Source organism: Pan troglodytes, chromosome 17 (genome assembly GCF_028858775.2).
Source record: "Pan troglodytes isolate AG18354 chromosome 17, NHGRI_mPanTro3-v2.0_pri, whole genome shotgun sequence".
Classification (NCBI taxonomy): domain Eukaryota; kingdom Metazoa; phylum Chordata; class Mammalia; order Primates; family Hominidae; genus Pan; species Pan troglodytes.
Genome location: NC_072415.2, coordinates 22,929,324 through 22,948,243, shown reverse-complemented (window position 1 = coordinate 22,948,243; position 18,920 = coordinate 22,929,324). Strand labels below are relative to the sequence as shown.

The 18,920-nt window shown below is 39.0% G+C and overlaps 1 protein-coding gene across 14 annotated transcripts in view; it reads left to right on the top strand.

Moving 5' to 3' along the window:
* Positions 1-18,920, top strand: part of PTPRM (protein tyrosine phosphatase receptor type M) — an 826,360-nt gene that overhangs the window by 377,451 nt on the left and 429,989 nt on the right. For 8 of the 14 annotated variants that reach the window (XM_512029.7, XM_009433655.5, XM_009433656.5 and 5 more), the window contains exons 6-7: positions 4,213-4,387; positions 10,151-10,444. In XM_512029.7, coding sequence (XP_512029.4) covers positions 4,213-4,387; positions 10,151-10,444 — 469 coding nt within the window. Of the gene's footprint in view, positions 1-1,963; positions 2,095-4,212; positions 4,388-10,150; positions 10,445-18,920 lie in introns of those variants that run through there. The other 6 variants (XM_009433663.5, XM_063795528.1, XM_054672054.2 and 3 more) reach the window with 2 other exon arrangements.

The window sequence follows — 18,920 nt, the reverse complement described above, 5'->3', positions numbered from 1 at the left end:
TGAATATTTGTCCCCTCCAAAACTCATGTTGAAATATTAATCACCAGTATTAAATCAGTATTTAATCTCCAGTGTCATTATTGAGAGGTGGGGCCTTTAAGAGGTGATTGGGTCATCATGGGAGAGCCCTCATGAATGGATTAATACATGTGTGGATTAGTGGATTAATGGGTTATCATGGGAGAGGGACCAGTGGCTTTATGAGAAGAGGAGAGACTTGAACTAGCACACTCAGCCCCCTCACCATGTGATGCCCTATGCTGCCTCAAGAATCTGCAGAGTCCCGGCCGGGTGTGGTGGCTCACGCCTGTAATCCCAGCACTTTGGGAGGCTGAGGCGGGCAGATCATGAGGTCAGGAGATTGAGACCATCCTGGTGAACACGGTGAAACCCCATCTCTACTAAAATACAACAACAAAAAAAAAATTAGCCAGGCATGGTGGCGGGCACGTGTGGTCCCAGCTATTTGGGAGGCAGAGGCAGGGAGAATGGCGTGAACTCGGGAGGCGGAGCTTGCAGTGAGCAGAGATCGCACCACTGCACTCCAGCCTAGGCAACCGAGTGAGACTCCATCTCAAAAAAAAAAAAAAAAGAGTATGCAGAGTCCCCACCAGCAAAAAGGCCCTCACCAGATGAGGCCATTTGACCTGGGCTTCTTAGCCTCCATTACTGAAAGAAATAAATTTCTTTATAAATTTTAGTTTCAGATATTCTGTTACAAGCAACAGAAAACAGACTAAGACATCCAGTCAGGTCTTCTCCTCTGTGCTATGGGAGGCAGTTCATTGCTCTGTATTGTAATTATTGCCTTGTCTGTTTTTCTTCTAGCCAGACAATAAACTCAATTAGGTAAATGATGGTTCTTTTAATTTTATGCTCTCTTATATGATATAGTGTGTGCCCCATAAAAGACTGTCACTGAATATTGGTTGAACGAATGCCTGAATCCATGCACATATGAATGGTTTAATACAAAATGGCCTGCAGATTTGAGTAAGATGTGTGATTTGCTATTCCTGTGTAGATTCTAAGCTAAAATGATTGCTGCTTAGCACTTGGTTTCTCCTCCCTATGTACTATTTCTCTTGAAGCTGAATCTGACTTTTCATGTGATTAAGTACAGGAGTTAAAAATTTATTAAAGGCTCATTCCTGAGCGTTCATATGACTCACTAGAGTCACGCAGGGCTCCTAGTGCGAGGCTGTTTATTTTATAGGGCCCATCTGTGGCATGAAGACAGTGCTACTGTGAGTCATACTCCTCTCAGCGTATGCATAAGTCCAAAAAGGAGGGTTTCTTTTACTTGAGTGCCCTCAGTACAGCCTTGAATAGTTGTGAGGGGTCAGTAAGTGCAAACTTGAAATTGTTTTTGAATAAACATTCTTTTGATAGATGCTTCTATTTGGAAAAATATTAGATTATTACAAAAGGATATTATTACAGGATTCATGCAGCAAGTAAATAGATAAATAAATGGATAGATAGCCCTAAGGCCTCTTTGTTGTTGTTAACAAACAAATACTTACAGATATGCAATCTGCCTTTATGGCTTAATTTCTTTTCGCTTCAAAAACCAGAGATGTGGTTCTTTTTCAGTTTGGAAACAAGACTAGGGAGTAGTATGTCTAAGATTATCCTTAGGGCTAGAATTTGCTTATTTCCTGGGGTGGGGTGAGAATCAGAGACTGAATATCTATGGAAAACAGAGAGGAACCCTTCTCCTGTTGTAATATTAATGCTAAATTTCGTTTTGTTTCATTTTTTAACTTCTTGATGCTGTCTATGAGAACAAATTTAGGGCATTTAGTGAAAAAAACACACGCAGACATATGTGGGACTTTATTTTCTGACTTACGGCATTGTGTGGTATAAACAAGACTGTTTTACAGATAATACTAAAGATAATGTTGATGGAACTGTTCTTCCCCACTCATGATGTTTCCTTCCAAGTGGCAGGAACTGTACTATTGCAGCACTCCTGTCTGCTTTCTCACTGCCCAAGCTGAAGCTGCCTGGGAGGAAGGGCTGAGCATGCCTAGCCCAGCCCCTTCTTTGGGGAGCTGACTGCCTATGGGAACCCTGTCCCTCCATCCTGTGAGTTTTACAGCAGCACTCAACATATGGGAGGCCTTGTGGTTTTCTAGGTTGGCCTGGGACTGGGTTAGTGAGTCTGTTTATTCTGTGCTTCAGGATTAGCAAGCCCATTGTTCCTGCACTCTTAAGTCATATTCCTCAGTCTCAGGTTTATCAGTAATAAAGGTGGTACTTTGATAGCTGCTCTGCCTTTCTCCTTGAATTCATCACTCAGGTGTTCCAGTGCTTGGGCGGGGCTGCATGGTGGAATTGTTATGGCTGTGTCCTTGCGTATGCCTGTGGGTTCTCCCAGCAGCCCTGACAGTGGGTGGTATCATCTCCTCTTTACAGATTAGGAAGTGAGGCTCTATGAAGGTTAACCACTCTGGATGATCACTATAGGTTTGGCATACTGGTCAGGCTAACTCCCAAACTTGTGTCCCTTAGGTGATTCGGCCAATGAAAATATCACAGATAAAAGCTTTTAAAGGACTTTGCATAGTATAAATCACTGGGTAATACAGATGAGTTTGATTCCTTTGTAGGCTAGCATTTTCATAGCTCTGAATGTAAACATTTTAATATAGCCTGCAAGTCCCTGAGCACACAGGTGCTTGCCCACCTCCCTAGCTCCACTGGCTGCCTTAACTTCATCCAAAGCCTTCATCTCTTTCTCACCATCTTGATCTTCCTGTAGCGTTTCCTATAACTAGAATGCTCTTCCCCTCCCACCCTTCCCCTTTGCCTGGTTAGCTTCTGTTTACCCTTCAGATCTCAACTCACATGTCACTTCCTCAGACTAGCCTCCCACAGCCACTATATCTGCAGTTTGTCTGCAATGGGGTTTCTGCTAGCCAGCTCATCTTTCCTAAACCACCCTGGCCATCGTTTTTGATTATGTATTCACTCTAAACCTATACACCCCAAACAACTGCAGGCGCATAAGCCCAGCCACCACTTTTCTTTTGTGTACCATTGTGATCATGCTGTCTTGACATAGTGATAGCACCTGGTTGGGATGCCAAGAGTGGTTGCTGAGTGAATAACGGACATAGTGCTTGGGCATTACACTTGGCATAATAATCATGTATTAGCCTTGAGGTCTTTGTCCATTGTTTTTTACTAATACTTATAAATAACATGTTAAAGATAGCCTCTTCCCTGATTATAAAATACACACACACGTTTCCGCTTTCAGGGCTAGATATTTGTTGATATTCGTATTTGTCTATGGGGGACTGTTGGTGTGAGAAACTTTATATATATGTGTGTGTATATATATATATAGAGAGAGAGAGAGAGAGAGAAGAGAGAGAGCGCAAGAGCAAGGGCGCATACAAGAGAGAAAACTAAAATCTCTAACCTGCTTTTGAGACTTTAAATCTCTAACCTGCTTTTGAAGCCACGAGGTTTGAGGCTTTAAACTATTGGAAGCATAGAATGGATTTCCAAGTGTGCATAACTAAAAGGGTTACTTAGTATACGGGGATAATAAAAGACCAAACTGCCCCAGCTGTGGAACTTTGTTTATATGGTCCTGGGGATATGGGATGTAGAGAGGAACCTCTCTTGTTATGTATGAATGTCATTTAATAGTTACTAGGCACCTAATTCTGTAAGAACGTCAAAAGGGTTGAACTATTCTTTTAGTCCTGTTCAATAGGGAGTACTCTAAAACCTAACTTATAGTTGAATGTTATTCTTAATACAGTGTTTATTACTTCATTTATAAAATGAGGTCAGTAATAGGGTAGTGGGTGAGCTACTTTTATTTCCTAGTCAAGCATACAAATAAGAGAAAGTGCTATAAGACCAAATGTGGATAGTTTGAAAACAAGGTAACAAGTTTTGTGTATTTTTACTCCCCTGTTGCACTAATTAACATAATATTTTGAAGAGGCAAAAACAAAAAATGTCTTCACACTTAATTTTGCATCGCTCAGTCTTTAAGGTGTTGTTCATGGCAGAATTTTAGTTTCCTGCTCAGCTATTCTCCTGCTACAACTGCCCATGGGTAATAAGCAACTGCACCAAGGTCTGCATGAAAATAGCATGGATAATATGCCATTGAGTGTCTGACTGTTTTGCTCTGACAGCTTATATTGCTTCTTTTTGTCCTCCCCACCCCACTTGATACAGGGCATTGATGTACGAGATGCTCCTCTGAAGGAAATCAAGGTGACCAGCTCCCGACGCTTCATTGCTTCATTTAATGTTGTGAATACCACCAAACGAGATGCTGGAAAGTACCGCTGCATGATTCGCACTGAAGGAGGTGTTGGAATATCAAACTATGCAGAGTTGGTAGTTAAAGGTATTTAATGTGTTTTTATACCAGAATATTCTTCTAAAGTAGATATGTTAGGTGTTGTTAGTTCATTATCCCTTTAAAGCTCAAACTTACCCTTGTCTGTTTCTGAGCAGTGGTTTGATGACAGGCTATTTCGATGGATTGCATTTTAAGTACAAATTTTGCACGTGAACAATATTTTTGAAAAATGTGTTTTATCTATGTTGATTTAGTTGCACAAAAAACAATGAATGTGCTCTTGGCAAAGTCTTCTGCCAACTCTATATACAGAGATTACAACTTATAAATTTTTTTTTAAGGAATAAAATTTTTTACTGATAGAAAATCACTTAAAATGCAAATATTCATCAGCCAGCGTGTTTATGATAGCAGAGTGGTTAATAAAATGAAGCAGTGTCAGTATAAACATGCTCAGTCATATCACACAAGCCATATTGATTATACTGTGTTAACATTCATAATGTTCCAGTTAGGTTCTATTAGTATATTTTGCATGACTGAAAAATTGAGTCATTATATTTAAGAAGGTGGGGGATGAGGGAAAATAGAAAGGGGAAATAAGTTTCCTTTAGCCAGTTTAATGGGTTTTTTGTAGGCTGAGGAATTTATAGCATTAAGCCACCAAGACAATTTTTGGTCCCAGACAGGATAATTTGGACTTTGAGGTGTACCATGAGGCATTTTTAGACAACCTGTGGCAAGCCATTGCTGTTTTTCCTAGGAGAACAGAATGAGGACTGCTTTAAGAAAAGTTTTCCCTGCATTTGTTAAATATGGCACATAAAATTGATCTCTCTACATATATAATCCCAGCACTTTGAGAAGCTGAGGCCAGAAGTTCCAGACCAGCCTGGGCAACATATTGAGACCCCACCTCTACAAAAATTTGTAAAAATAAAAAAAGTTAGCCAGGTGTGGTGGCACTGCCTATAGTCCCAGCTAGTCAGGAGGCTGAGGTGGGAGGATTACCTGAGTCCAGGAGTTCTAGGCTGCAGTGAGCTGTGATTGTGCCCCTGCACTCCAGCCAACCTGGACAGAGTGAGACCCTGTCTCTTAGACAAAAATTGTCTGTTTTTTATGTGGTGTTGCTTTTATCTGCACATTTCTCAAGATAGGCAGCTTTAAAGATTGCTGGATTCAAATCCCAGAACTAGGTATGTGGCTGTGGGCCAGTGGTTTGCCCTGTGTGTGCTGCTGTTTCCTTGTGTGTAAGGTAGATATCAGATAATAATGTTATCTACCTTACAGGGCCATGAGGAAGATCAAATGCAAAGTGTATATTATATATAGGACACTTAGAACAGAGTACATAGTGAGCAGCGGGTGCTTGAAAGGCCCTTGGTGGGAAGGGAGAGGAGGACAGGGATAAACTTCTCTCTGGTCCAGTCTGTCAGTGGTCTTCACTGGGGAATGGATGTCAGAACTACCTTTCTGACTTTTTAAAAATAGAAATACCTGCCCACCTATTGTCTCCTCCCTGTCTTGCCACACCCATATTGAGTCAGAATATCCAGGGACACAGCCTCTGTTATAAAACCTCCAATGAGTCAGCCATATGCTCTGTTGTGAGATCACCACTGCCAGTGTTAGTTAGTCACACGTAGCTTATGGGGGACAGTGCACCCCAGTGAGGCCACCTCGAGAATCGTCTGCAGCAGTGACTGATGTTCGGCGTAAGGAAGTGCACATTAAGATACCTACTCGGATAATGTATTTGTCACAGCAGATTCTTAACATGTTTTTATTTGTGATGAGACTTGAACCAGCCTAATATTTAGGTTTAAAGTCTAACAAAACTAAGATTCTTCCCTGCTGTACACACCCTACCCTGTTGAAAGTGCTCTGGCAAGTGAGACATCATGATGTACAGAAAGGACACTAGTTTGCCTACAAACTGTTTCGTCATTTTAGAGTTCATCATTATCATCATCATTATTACTACCATTATTTAATTTTCATCTTGGTTCATTTGTTTTTGATTATTTTTCCTTTTCTTTCAGTTGCTATATTGCTTCACTGTGACCTGCCACTACCCATGTTATTGATTAGTGGGATGCAAATCTAGTAGTATCTCTAAAAATTCCCTTGTGGAAAAGTTAATTTGTTGGAAGTTATAAGTAAATTATAAATTTCTAGTCTACCTGAACAAACATAAATAGAAAGAATGAATGTATTCGTATTCATATTTGTGCACCACATTTTCCTGTCTTATGGCAGTGTAGTAGTATCTTGGCTCACTGTGATAAAAATTTCCAGGGACTTATTTCCATTTCTGCACACTGCCACAGCTCATGACAATTTGCATGCAGTTAGGACTCAAATATGAAATTTAACTTTTTCTCCAATTATAATTTTATGGCCATATTTTGTATACAGATATATTTTTAAATGAGATAACATGCTAGATACTACTAGTTTTATAAAGTTATTACCTTGAGGCAATTACTTTAAAATATACACTAACATTTTTAGGCCACTTGTCTATAATTTAACACTTTTTTATATACCATATCATATTTGGAGTGCTAAATTTTACAAATGGGAGAAACTAAAGTCCATAGAGTTTTTAACTTTTTAAGGTCACACACTGATTTGTGGCCAGCCTCCCAAATAAAGACCAAGTCCTTTAATTGACTAACCATCACTCTCATCTTTATTCATGTCTAGCCACTTTTGATAACCAAGGACATAAAAATATTTCATATAATCTCTACAATGCATGTATATATGCATATATATATCAATACCCTATTTAGTTACATTTCTATATTTCATATGTAAACATATTTCATACAGTTAAATATGATACTGACATATTTATTGATGTATTAGGCATTTACATGTGCGTATCCATTAGATATATGTCTGTGTGTGTATAAATACTGTCATTACTGGCTTGATTTAGAATTAGTTTTATGGTGTCCTTTCACTTGAATTAAGAAATATTTTGAATTGCTTTTTATCACTTTGTACAGATTAAGATTCTTGCCTTCTCCTTCCTTCCTTCTTTACCTCTTTCATCCTTTCCCTTTGGGAAAATTTGTTGAAAATGCAAATGTGGCCGGGCGCAGTGGCTCACGCCTGTAATCCCAGCACTTTGGGAGGCTGAGGCGGGTGGATCACGAGGTCAGGGGATCGAGACCATCCTGGCTAACACGGTGAAACCCTGTCTCTACTAAAAATACAAAAAATTAGCCGGGCATGGTGGCGGGCGCCTGTAGTCCCAGGTACTCGGGAGGCTGAGGCAGGAGAATGGTGTGAACCTGGGAGACAGAGCTTGCAGTGAGCCAAGATGGCAACACTGCACTGGGCGACAGAGCAAGACTCCATCTCAAAAAAAAAAGAAAAGAAAAGAAAATGTAAATGATGGCCGGGCGTGGTGGCTCATGCCTATAATCCCAGCACTTTGGGAGGCCGAGGCTGGCAGATCACTTGAGGTCAGGAGTTCGAGACCAGCCCGGCCAACATGGTGAAACTCCATTTCTAGTAGAAATACAAAAACTAACCAGCTGTGGTGGCACACACCTGTAATCCCAGCTACTCAGGAGGCTGAGGCTGGAGAATCACTTGAACCTGGGAGGCGGAGGCTGCAGTGAGCCACGATGGTGCCACTGCACTGCAGCCTCGGCGACAGAGCAAGATTCTGTCTAAAAACGAAAATTTAAATGTTGCCTTATTCTTGTGCTGATTCTTCTGTAAACCAAAAGTCCTTTTGAATGTCTGTCCCAATTATTTCCAGGTTCTAGTTGAATCCTTCATTTGATTTAGCATATCTGGTACTTTTCTTAATGGAGAATTAATACAGAAAATATTCTCAGGAAACAAATGCATTAAAGTCCCATCTATTTTAGGATACTAGTAACAATGTCTTAAATGAGTGAGTGTACTCATGACCCTTTGTGACTTTGCCCCTGAGTTTCATTTTGAATGGCAATTCAACAACCCTTGCTAGCATTTGCAACTCGAAAGCAATTAACTGCTCTTTCAGTCTGGCTACATAAATGCCTTAGGATGTACCATAAAAGGCCCATTTCATGTCTCGGTTCAAGGAATCGCCTAATGATATGAATTGATGTTAAATCATTGTGAGTTAAAGCAGAGCTGTTTAAAGAAATGAAAAACCAGCACAAAGTTTCAGTTTATAAACAACAGGAACAATATTTTAGTAAATTTACATTATGTTTGTAGTCTCTGAAGTAAAATTCATTCACAGTTTTGTGTCTTATTTTGACTTAGTCGAATGAGATTTCCCCAGCAATTTTAAAAAGTCAATATGACTTATCCCACCTTGAATATAAAAAAGAACTAAGACAACCAACTCAACAAAGGGAACCAATGTTGCTGGTTTTTAGCTGGTCTAGGAGTTAACCCGGTATCATCTCAGGTGCAAACCTCATGTGGTGCTAGCTTCTCTGAGGTCCTCTGCAGCAGGAAACATGGCTGTGATCGATTAGCTATGTCTGCCATGCAAGAGGATGCAAGAGGGTAGCAGAAATTTCAGCAAGGAAGCCAGCATATTCCAGTAATAGGATATAGCGGATTTTATTTTTCCATGCATTTGTATGAGCAAAATGAGGAGTTAAAAACAGAACATGCCAAAAAGGCACAAACTACCCGTAGATACAGTCTTGAAAAAAATCACTAGATTTATATTTTTCTGAGAGAGAGATTTATTCTGGTAGAAATATGTTGTTTTGTACAATGATCTCATTTATCATGTGTGGTATCACCCACAGTGGCATCGGCATGTGGAATACCTTCATTTAGTGCCTAGAGAGCCTTTCAACGGGCATCTAACTAATATACTGGGAGTACTATTTATGATAAGATTGACAATGATATAGAAAAGAGTCAGTCTCAGATTTTAAACAAAGAGAGGGACTTTCTTGGGTTGTAAAGTGTGTTTGCTAGTGATTTCTTAGTTTTATCAAGCTGGGTATGGTATGTTTTTTGCTTCAGAGCTTTCCTTTCTATTCACTGCTTTAGTAAGACTACTACTGGAAGTTCCCTGAATGGCAGCAGTGGTGGACTTCATTATCCAGAATGCTCGATTCTCCTGTAGCAAAATGAATCCATTGTGATAGTTATTTTGGGAAATGAGTCATCCTGGAAATGTATTTTTGATGAGATAAACTGTAATTTCAGGCATGTTTTTAAAGTGGTGATACCTCTGGAATATAAATATAAGGAAACAATTTAATGATATAAGAACTAATACCTTTGATGATTTTGAAGACATTCTCAATAAGGAGATTAACAATGAATGCTTCCTAGAGCTTAAATACTACTACTTGAGAGAACTTTTACCAGTTAACTTTAGTGGAAAAAAAAAATCCTTTGATATCTGTGTAACTGACTCACTGTAATGAGTGGGCTTACTCATTCAAGATATTGTAATTAGTATCCTAAAACAGGCATCACTTTAATGCATTTTTGTCTTGAGAATATTTTCTGTATTCACCATTACAAAAAGTATCAGATATGCTAATTTGCATATGCTATGCACAGTGGTTGGTGTCCTAAAACAAATTAGGGTTATACCTACTTGAATAAGCTTATGCGTTTAAAGATGGTTTATTTCACAACTTTGAATGCTGTGAAAATCTTTATCAACATACTTTTTCTTATTAACCCAAACAAAATTTTTCTCATCAGTTTATTCCTGAAATTTTGTTATCTTCTACATTTTAATAATTGATGCATGTTTAGCTCTTTTAAGACTGAAGACAAATCATCTGAAAGACAGCTTTCTGGTTTGTCTTTCAGAACCACCTGTTCCTATTGCCCCACCTCAGCTCGCCTCTGTAGGAGCCACCTACCTGTGGATACAGCTCAACGCCAACTCCATCAATGGGGATGGGCCCATTGTGGCCCGAGAGGTGGAGTACTGCACGGCCAGTGGGAGCTGGAATGACCGGCAGCCAGTCGATTCCACGAGCTATAAAATTGGACACCTTGACCCAGATACAGAATATGAGATTAGTGTGCTCCTGACCAGGCCAGGGGAGGGTGGCACTGGCTCTCCTGGTCCAGCTCTCAGGACAAGAACAAAGTGTGCTGGTGAGTATAAGGAACCCTGCAACTAATTGTCATTGTCTTTCCTGGTGTTGACTGGCAGCCCTGGGGTTGATCAGATGACTAGCACGCTTCCCCTAGCTCTATCAAAACCTGCGTATGAACAGAAAATGCCCTTAGCCTGTGAATAGTCAGCTAACAGCTTGTGAACTTGGGGACCAGTAACCTCCAGGCTTGGTATTTCTCGGCCTGCCCCCACCCTTTTTCCTATTGTTAATTTACTTCTTACTCTGAGTACCACATTGTTCATATAGGAATTGTCCGTGAAGTTTACAGAAACTGTCTACTCTAATGATGTCCTCTAATAGGTCAGACTCTCTTACTTGGGCCCCTTTGTTTTATGTTCATAGTTAATGTGCTAGCAGCCTGGAGGGGCTCTGGAATAACAGATTCCATCTTAGAGATAGCCTTAAAGATGTGTTTTCATTGATGGGTGTTTAATGGAGGGTCTGCTGGCGAATGACTTGGGCCTGTTTGGATCATAAGCAAGAGTGATTTGTGTGCTGGGTGCAGTCTTTAGTTTTTTAGATTATGAATTTCTAATTGTGCTAAACCCATTCCGCAACTTAAGTAAAAGTAGGGTTAATGGAGAGAGAAGTGTAAAATCTTCCAAAAATCAAAACCTGAATGAAGCTCCCCAATTAGAGGTTGTAGTGTTGTTTCCGTATGGCTACTCTGTGGTAGGAAGCAGAGAGAAACAGTATATTGGGATATTTAAGTGCTCTTTTATCTTGTAAATGAGGAATTTCTGTGTTGACTTGTGTGCTGAGATGAGGAGATTCCATAAATTGTTATGGTGTTAGTTAATTATTCAGATAGCATTAGATAAGAATACATTTATCAATGTTTCATTTCTTTCTTAAGTTTTAGAAATGCTTAGCATAGTCAGACTCTATCTGGTAGGAGTAAGAGAAATTATTAAACCTTAACCATTGTAGCTGGTTTTTAAATTTTTTCTTCATAATTTGTATTATACTGTTTCCACAAGTTCAATACTCATGGAAAATTCTGTATTTTAAAAAAGACTTTTGTTAGAAAAGGGAACAGGTACTTTTTTCTTCTGGGGATACATGCTATTGAGTACAGGGACTGGCCTGGGTTAGTAGACTGTGTACTTTGCTGTTTTGTACATCTTTCATCTGTTTCTCAGACCCCACATCTGTATCCTCATGGCACCTTTGTGCAGGCAGTCTGGTCCCTGGAATAAGACCTGCTGTTTTGATTTGGTGATTCCCACAGCCCTGAGTGGTGGCTCTAAGGAGAAAGGAGAATTTCCCAATCCTTTCTCTTCCTGTCTTCTTTAAACCTCATCATCTCCTCTATTTAGTTGAATAAATTCCATCATTGTTGTAAAAGTTTTATCTTATCATTTGTTGCAGTGCAAACAATAGCTATGGATAATATTGCCTATATCATTTGACAAGATAGGCATTGCTTTCAAATCTGTTATTTTACCACTGCCTTATGAATTCTCCAGGGCAGGTTCTTTGATCCCCATAATACAGATGGTGAAAGTGAAGCCCGTGTGAGCTCCTTTCTACTTCTAAGCTCATTCTGTAAGAAGTAAGTTTAGTGTTATTTCACTTTAGTGTTAAGAATTCCTGTTTTGGGCATGGCAATATATGGTTTCTGTCTCTCTCCAAAAGCAGGTTAGAATTTCATTGTTTAGACTGGAGAGAGACTGTGATCTGTTTCAATTCTAGTCACTAGCAGCCCCACCTACATAGTGTTTCCAGTCCTGTTCTTTTTTTTTTTTTTACACATTTTTGCCTTTTCTTTTGGTTTTGTGTCTGTACATCTCAGCTATTGACACATTGTTGTATATATATCCACTGATTATAATGCATGTGTCTGTGTTTTCAGGAAGCCTTTTGGTGTTGCTGCATAATGTGTAAATGGATAATGCTCAAAGAGACAAAGTACCTTTTAATAATAGATTGACAGTTATTTTTAAGGAATGAAAACCAATTTTGAATTGATATTTGTAGGCCCACACTGTGCCTCAATGTATGAAACCTCACCTAAACCAGGAAGCCTAATGACGATGCGCCCTTTCCTCTTAACTGTTTGCAGCCTGCAGTTGGCGCTGTTCGTGATGCATGGTCTGGTTGTGCCCTGTGCTGGCATGGAGTCACCCTTAGAAAATAGAGAGAGATATGTTAGGTGAAAGGGTCAAAGTTAGAAAGAAGAGGGGGAGGCATGTTAGGTGGGTGAGGAAAGTGAAAGGTGAGGAAAGTGAAGTCAAATGAGACTTTTTGCTATAGGAAGAAATATGGTTCACCCTTTCTTGACCTGGGGTTTTGAGAAAATCTGCAGGTAATATCAGTAATCACTGATTATGATCAGTGTGGAATTTTGGGAAGCAGGAGCAAGTTAAAGGGATAAACGTGTGCTATAAATTATAGACTGAAAATTTGGTATCAGTCCCAAAGTATTATTCAGATGGTTTGTGAGCATTTAGAGTACCTAAAGAGCAAGTCATGGATTTCATAAACATGGGAGAGACTAGAAGCATTCTGCAGCAATAAGTGGAAAACATCCTTGGCCAGGGGCAAATGGTTGATGAATCTAATAGGGTGATAAGTAATAGGAATAAATCTAAATCCTTCCTGTATGGTTCAAAAAAGCCAAGAGTACTGGCTTGGAATTAGAGTAATACAATTTAGCAGCAATATGTATGAAGAAGAGATTGAGGATTTGACTTCAATGAAAATGAATCTACAATATCATCCATCTTGTATAAATTATCCCTGTGATGTTAGTGCCTCACCATCCCCTGCAAAAAAAAAAAAAAAAATCCTAAAATAATCTTAGGTTGCATCAGGAAAGCAAAATGCCCATATTGAAGGAGGTGATAGCCTTACTCTACCAGTGCTGTTTAGGCTTCTCAAAATTCTCACATTTATTTCTAGTTCCTGCTTTTTAAGAGAGACAGCACAAAATAGATTTTGCCCATGTGGAGGGCAATCAGGATAGGAAAGGATGTGGAACCTTTCTTAACTAATGAGGAATGGTAGAAAGAACTGAGAAGGGGATGGGGAGGAAAGGGCACCTGTGTAAACTTGACAAGAGCTGAGTGAGTTTCTTGTGGCTGATTTGTTCAAGCATAACTTGACATGGTAGAAATTGATTTCTATATTCAGAAGAGGATTGAGCTGGTTGACCTTGAAGATCTCTTCAGTATGAAATTCTATGATTCATTTCTTGTTTGCTTTCTGATGAGATGATCTACCAGATATTTCCACCCTGAAAGTCTTTCAGTTTCATTTTTATTTCATCCTTGTCTAAATACTCCATAATCATGCTTATCAAGTACTATTCTTTGGACAGTGAAGGTCTGCTATTACATTTCCAAAAATCTGAGCAAAGGGGGAGAACGTATAAGTTTTTATTACAGTGAAGTAAAATAAATTTGAAGGACTGACTCACTCTGAGATTTCCTGCCTGGGTTTTGTGCTGAAATATCATTTCAATTCTTGAAATAATAGTGCTTTTGGGTGCTAGAGCCAGAGTCAGCAGTTGAGAACACAGGCTCTGGGAGCAGCTACCTGAGTTTTAGTGTTGGCTCTGCCTGGCACTAGACACAGGACTAGAGAAAAACTGCTAACCCTCTCTGGGCCTGAGTTGCCTTATCTATAAAACAGAGGTGATGATAATAATAATATGTGTTTCATTGTTTTGTTGTGAGCCTTAATAAGCTACTGAATATCAGTTGCCTAGAACAAACTCTTACATATAGCATGTGGTCAATCAGAGTTAACTACCATTTAATAAATTTTTGTCTTTTAATGTTTTCATTCAGAAGAATTAGACACTGGCTACCTCATTACCCAATGTTTTAGAAATATTGCTTATCTGGGAAATCTAAAATCTGAGAACCACGATTTCTATTGTGGGCTCATAGAATTCTTTGCAGTTGTGCATTATGTTCTCATCTGTTAAATCTGTTTATTTTGGCCAAGCTCTATGTTTTCGTTTCTGTGCTGCATCAGTGACACCTGTCCTATCATTTTTTGGTGACACCCATGAAACTGTATTTAGCTTCTTGTATTAAAATGGCAAGATCACTATTTATTACCCATCATTCCTGTGTGGCTTGTAGACACAGTCTCATTACCTGGTTGGATTTCTGCAAGGATTGTATTGTAACACACTTCCAAAACTCTTGCTTCTTATGCTTCTGAAAATTATTTCCAAATATATGCACAAGCTCTCCATGCAAGACCTTGATCCAATCACATAGCTTCCCTGATTCCACATCTTCATCTCTAATTTGGGGCAGCAACACCTGCCCTGACTGTATCAGTGGTGTTTTTGAAGATCAGGTTAGATTTTATCTGTAAAGACATTTTTCAAAGTGATAAAATGCTCTGTCAATATGGGTTATTGTAAAAAGTGATTATAGTCAAGCTACCTTCAAGCTTTATATACATATCCAATTGTTTTCCAGCTTTGCAGTTCAGCTATAGTTGGGTAACTTCAGAGAGTTAAAATTACTTCAGCATCCAGTTAAACAAAATGCAATTTAGTTTGTGATTTCTAATGTATCCTATATTCTCAAATTATGTGCAGCCTGTATATCATAAGCCATTGAATAGTAGCTACTTGAAACAGAGAAATGGGTGATGTTGTTAGATTAATTTTCACAGTGGGCTTTTTATGTGTTTTATTTGGAGATACTTCTTTTTATGTATTCTGATTATTGGTTATTAACTGTGGTTAAGTGACTTGCCAATAACTGGCCCCAGGAGCTAACGAAGGATTATTATAAACTAATGACTAAACAATTAAGATTGTGAGAGTGAAACAAAGCTTAATTAAAATGTGTCCTTTAGCATTAATATACCTAAAAATATTTGAAACAATAATGATTGCACCTTAAAAAATTATCCATAAGATGCATATTGAGCATCCGTATTTGCCGGGCACTATTCCAAGCCCTGCCAGTAGAGTGACAAGATTTCTGTCTTCAGAACTTATATATTTTGGGGTACTGGAGGAAGGGAGTATATAGGCAACATAGATATATATATATATACGTGTGGCCAAGGCAGGAGGACTGCTTGATACTAGGAGTTTGAGGACAGCCAGGGAAACATAGCAAGACTCCATTGCTACAAAAAATTAAATGAAGAATAATTAGCTGGGCACCGTGGCATACATCTGTAGTCCCAGCTACTCGGAAGGCTGAGATAGGAGGATAACTTGAGCCCAGGAGTTGGAGATTGCAGTGAGCTGTAATCATACCACTGCACTCCAGCGTTGACAGAGTAAAACCCTGTCTCTAATATATATATTACACACTTACCTACACACAACACATGTGTATACAATACAGTGTCAGATAAATGATAAATGTTATGGAGAAAAATAGAAGAAGGGATAGAGAAGAGAGAGGTAGGAGATGATATTTTTTATTATTTTACTATGTTTAAATACACATAACAAAACTTACCATCTTAACGAGTTTTAAGTGTACAGTTAAATCATGTTAAGTACATTCAGCCAATCTCCAGAACCTGTTTCTCGTGTGTGGGTACATAGTAGGTGTATATATTTATGAGGTACATGAAATATTTTGATACAGGCATGCAATGTGTAATAATCACATCAGGGTAAATGGGGTATCCATCACCTGAAGCATTTATCCTTTGTGTTACAAACAATCCAGTTACACTCTTTGTTATTTTTAAATGTACAATTATTATTGACTCTTGTCACCCTATTGTGCTATCAAATACTAGTTTTATTGAGAATCTTTACATCTTCCCAAACTGAAACACTGCATCCACTAAACACTAACTCTCCACTCCCCTTCCCCATAACCCTGGCAACCACCAGTCTCCTTTTTGTCTCTATGGATTTAACTATTTAGATGTCTCCTATAAGTGGAATCATGCAGTATTTGTCTTTCTGTGACTGGCTTATTCCACGTAGCATAATGTTCTCCAGGTTTATCCATGTCATCACGTGTGTGATTGCACCTTTTTAATTATGCTGATAATTGAATTGTATATATTTGTTTCATATAATTCTTTGTGAACTACTTAGAGACTATAAGCACTGACTTTGGCATTCAGTTTAAAAATGCACCTTCTTTATGAGTTAGGGAAATGTTTACTAGTAAAGCATGTACTGCTGGGTTCCTGAGGAGTCCAAGTATGATCAGTTATCCTAGAAACGTTCTGTCCTAATGGCAGAGCCATCCCATCCACAGCTAGCCTGCTGCTTGCTGGGAATAGGAGTGATGTATTAGAAGTCTTTAATAAATGTGATGTGTAAGAAGTATACACATTTTTATAAATATGATTTTTTATAAAAGCGATAGTGTTTTTATAACTTCCATTTTTTAAAATGATTGAGTGAGTTTTAATATCTGCCTGCGTAGAGCTATAGATTTGTCTGCCTAGTATCTGCCTAGTTAGAGCTTTTTACATAACTATAATAAAAACTTGGAATATGTATTACATTAAAATGTATTTTGTTGTACTTAGATGCTTTGATAACATGCAGTAATAGCTATCATATCTGCAGTATTTTCAGTGGCAGAAGATACTGGACATACCTTGCCACTATTTGGAGTCATTTCACCTTTCAATCTTTGTTCTGTGAAAGGTTCAGTGTCTGCTTATTCCATTTGTGATATGCAGTTTTGTGAATCTCCTATTTTTTTGTGATGACAGTCGTACTGTTGCACTTGAACAGATGTATTTGTGTAGCTTTCTTGTATGCCTGCCTTGTTCTTCTATGAACAAATAACATACATAAACAAACATATATTTGGGGGTATTGGAGGGAGGGAATATATAGGCAACATATATATACATATGGAGGATAAACAAAGGATTAGTGTTCCTTCACAGTAAGGACCCAACATTCCCGACTGTGGGAATTTTGTACTAAATACAAATTTACGGTGTTGTGTTTTCTTTTATCTTATACCCTGAGAATATCTCTCAGTGTGCCTTATGTAGTAGCACACCCTGTCTGTCATACCCGGTCCAGTCTAAATGTCACTAGATTTAGGTTCATATTGGTTTTGAAATATTAATTCGCTGTGTTTGCCTAGTGGTAACACTGGAGTGATTCGTTTTAAATATATCTGAATGAGATTCTCATGTTGGAAATGAGTAGTGACAGGTTCCTTGGCAAGGGGGCATTACATGAAGCCCAAACTGCACCATGCCTGCATTCAACCGAAGGCTGACCTCGCTGCTATTTATTTATTATTTTTAATTTCTTTCTGTGGGAAAAAAGGAAATAATTCTGGTTGAAATGGGAATAATCTGAAATTAAACCCTGCCAAAACCTGATGTATTTTCTCTTAAATCAAAGATAGTAGTATTTGTGTTTTCTGTACAGAATTATCACTGGCATTGCAATAAGTATCTGGACTTACAGGGCTGACCCTCAGGTACCTGGGGCCATGTGGGAGCTAATCTAACAATGGCTGTTATTCGGAAGGCATAAAGGCCAAAGACCTAATTGAGTGGAGCATAATTTATTTTTGATTTAAGTTTATTTACCAGGGAAGAAATTAAAAGTGTTCTAATTCTAAAACAGTTCTGCCACAGGGCAACATGTTTTAATGAATTTTCAATACATGAAGCCATTAAAAACCTTTTTAAATTATGAACATTAAAAGGGCATGAGGAGTACCTTCCCTATTATGCTGCAGATGTCAGATACTTTGGGTCACGTCACCGTGTACATAGGACAGGGACATATCAGCAATGCAGTGTCTTTTTTATTATAATATATTCAGTCCCTTCCTTACAGGTGTTTAGGCCCCAGAGATTCTGTAATTAATACCTAAACCTCAAGTTCTGCTGCCCTTAAACACGGATTCAGCACTTTCCCTGTGCTTGAACCCTAAGGCAGCAGCAGAGGGGGATAGAATAGAACTGCTGGAGCAATTCTGCATGAGAGGTTCAGAAGCTCCTCTAAAAAGTGTGGACAGATGGAGGTGGTTGTTCATAGAGTTATCCAGTGACTCTTAAGGTGTTGTGACTCTCTGGAAGGTGTCAGGCAGGCCCTTTGGCTGTGAAAAATGAGCGTGCTAACAGTGCTCCTCAACTTCCTCTAGGCTTGTTTTTGAAATCTTTGTAGGTGGCTTCTTGTGTAGCTTTGAATACACTGAGGAGGCCAGGAAAATCAAGGGAAAGAGCTGGAGATTGCAGTCGGGGGCCTGTGGCCTAGTCCTGCTGTCCCTCTAATGAGCCATCTAACATGGGGAAGAATCACAGAACCGTTTCAGGCTGTATTTTGTCTGTCTATCTGTGAGGGGCTTGACCAGCTTCCTTGTTCTAGGGATCTGACAGGTCATCAGTCGCTGTCAGAGGGGGTTTGCTATGGGAAATACATGATTGTTATTAGTATGAGGCCTTGTCTGAGCACCAGCTACAGCTGTGAGCGTGGTCCTGCAGCCCCTGGCATGTTTGAGGATGCCTCTGCATCCTGC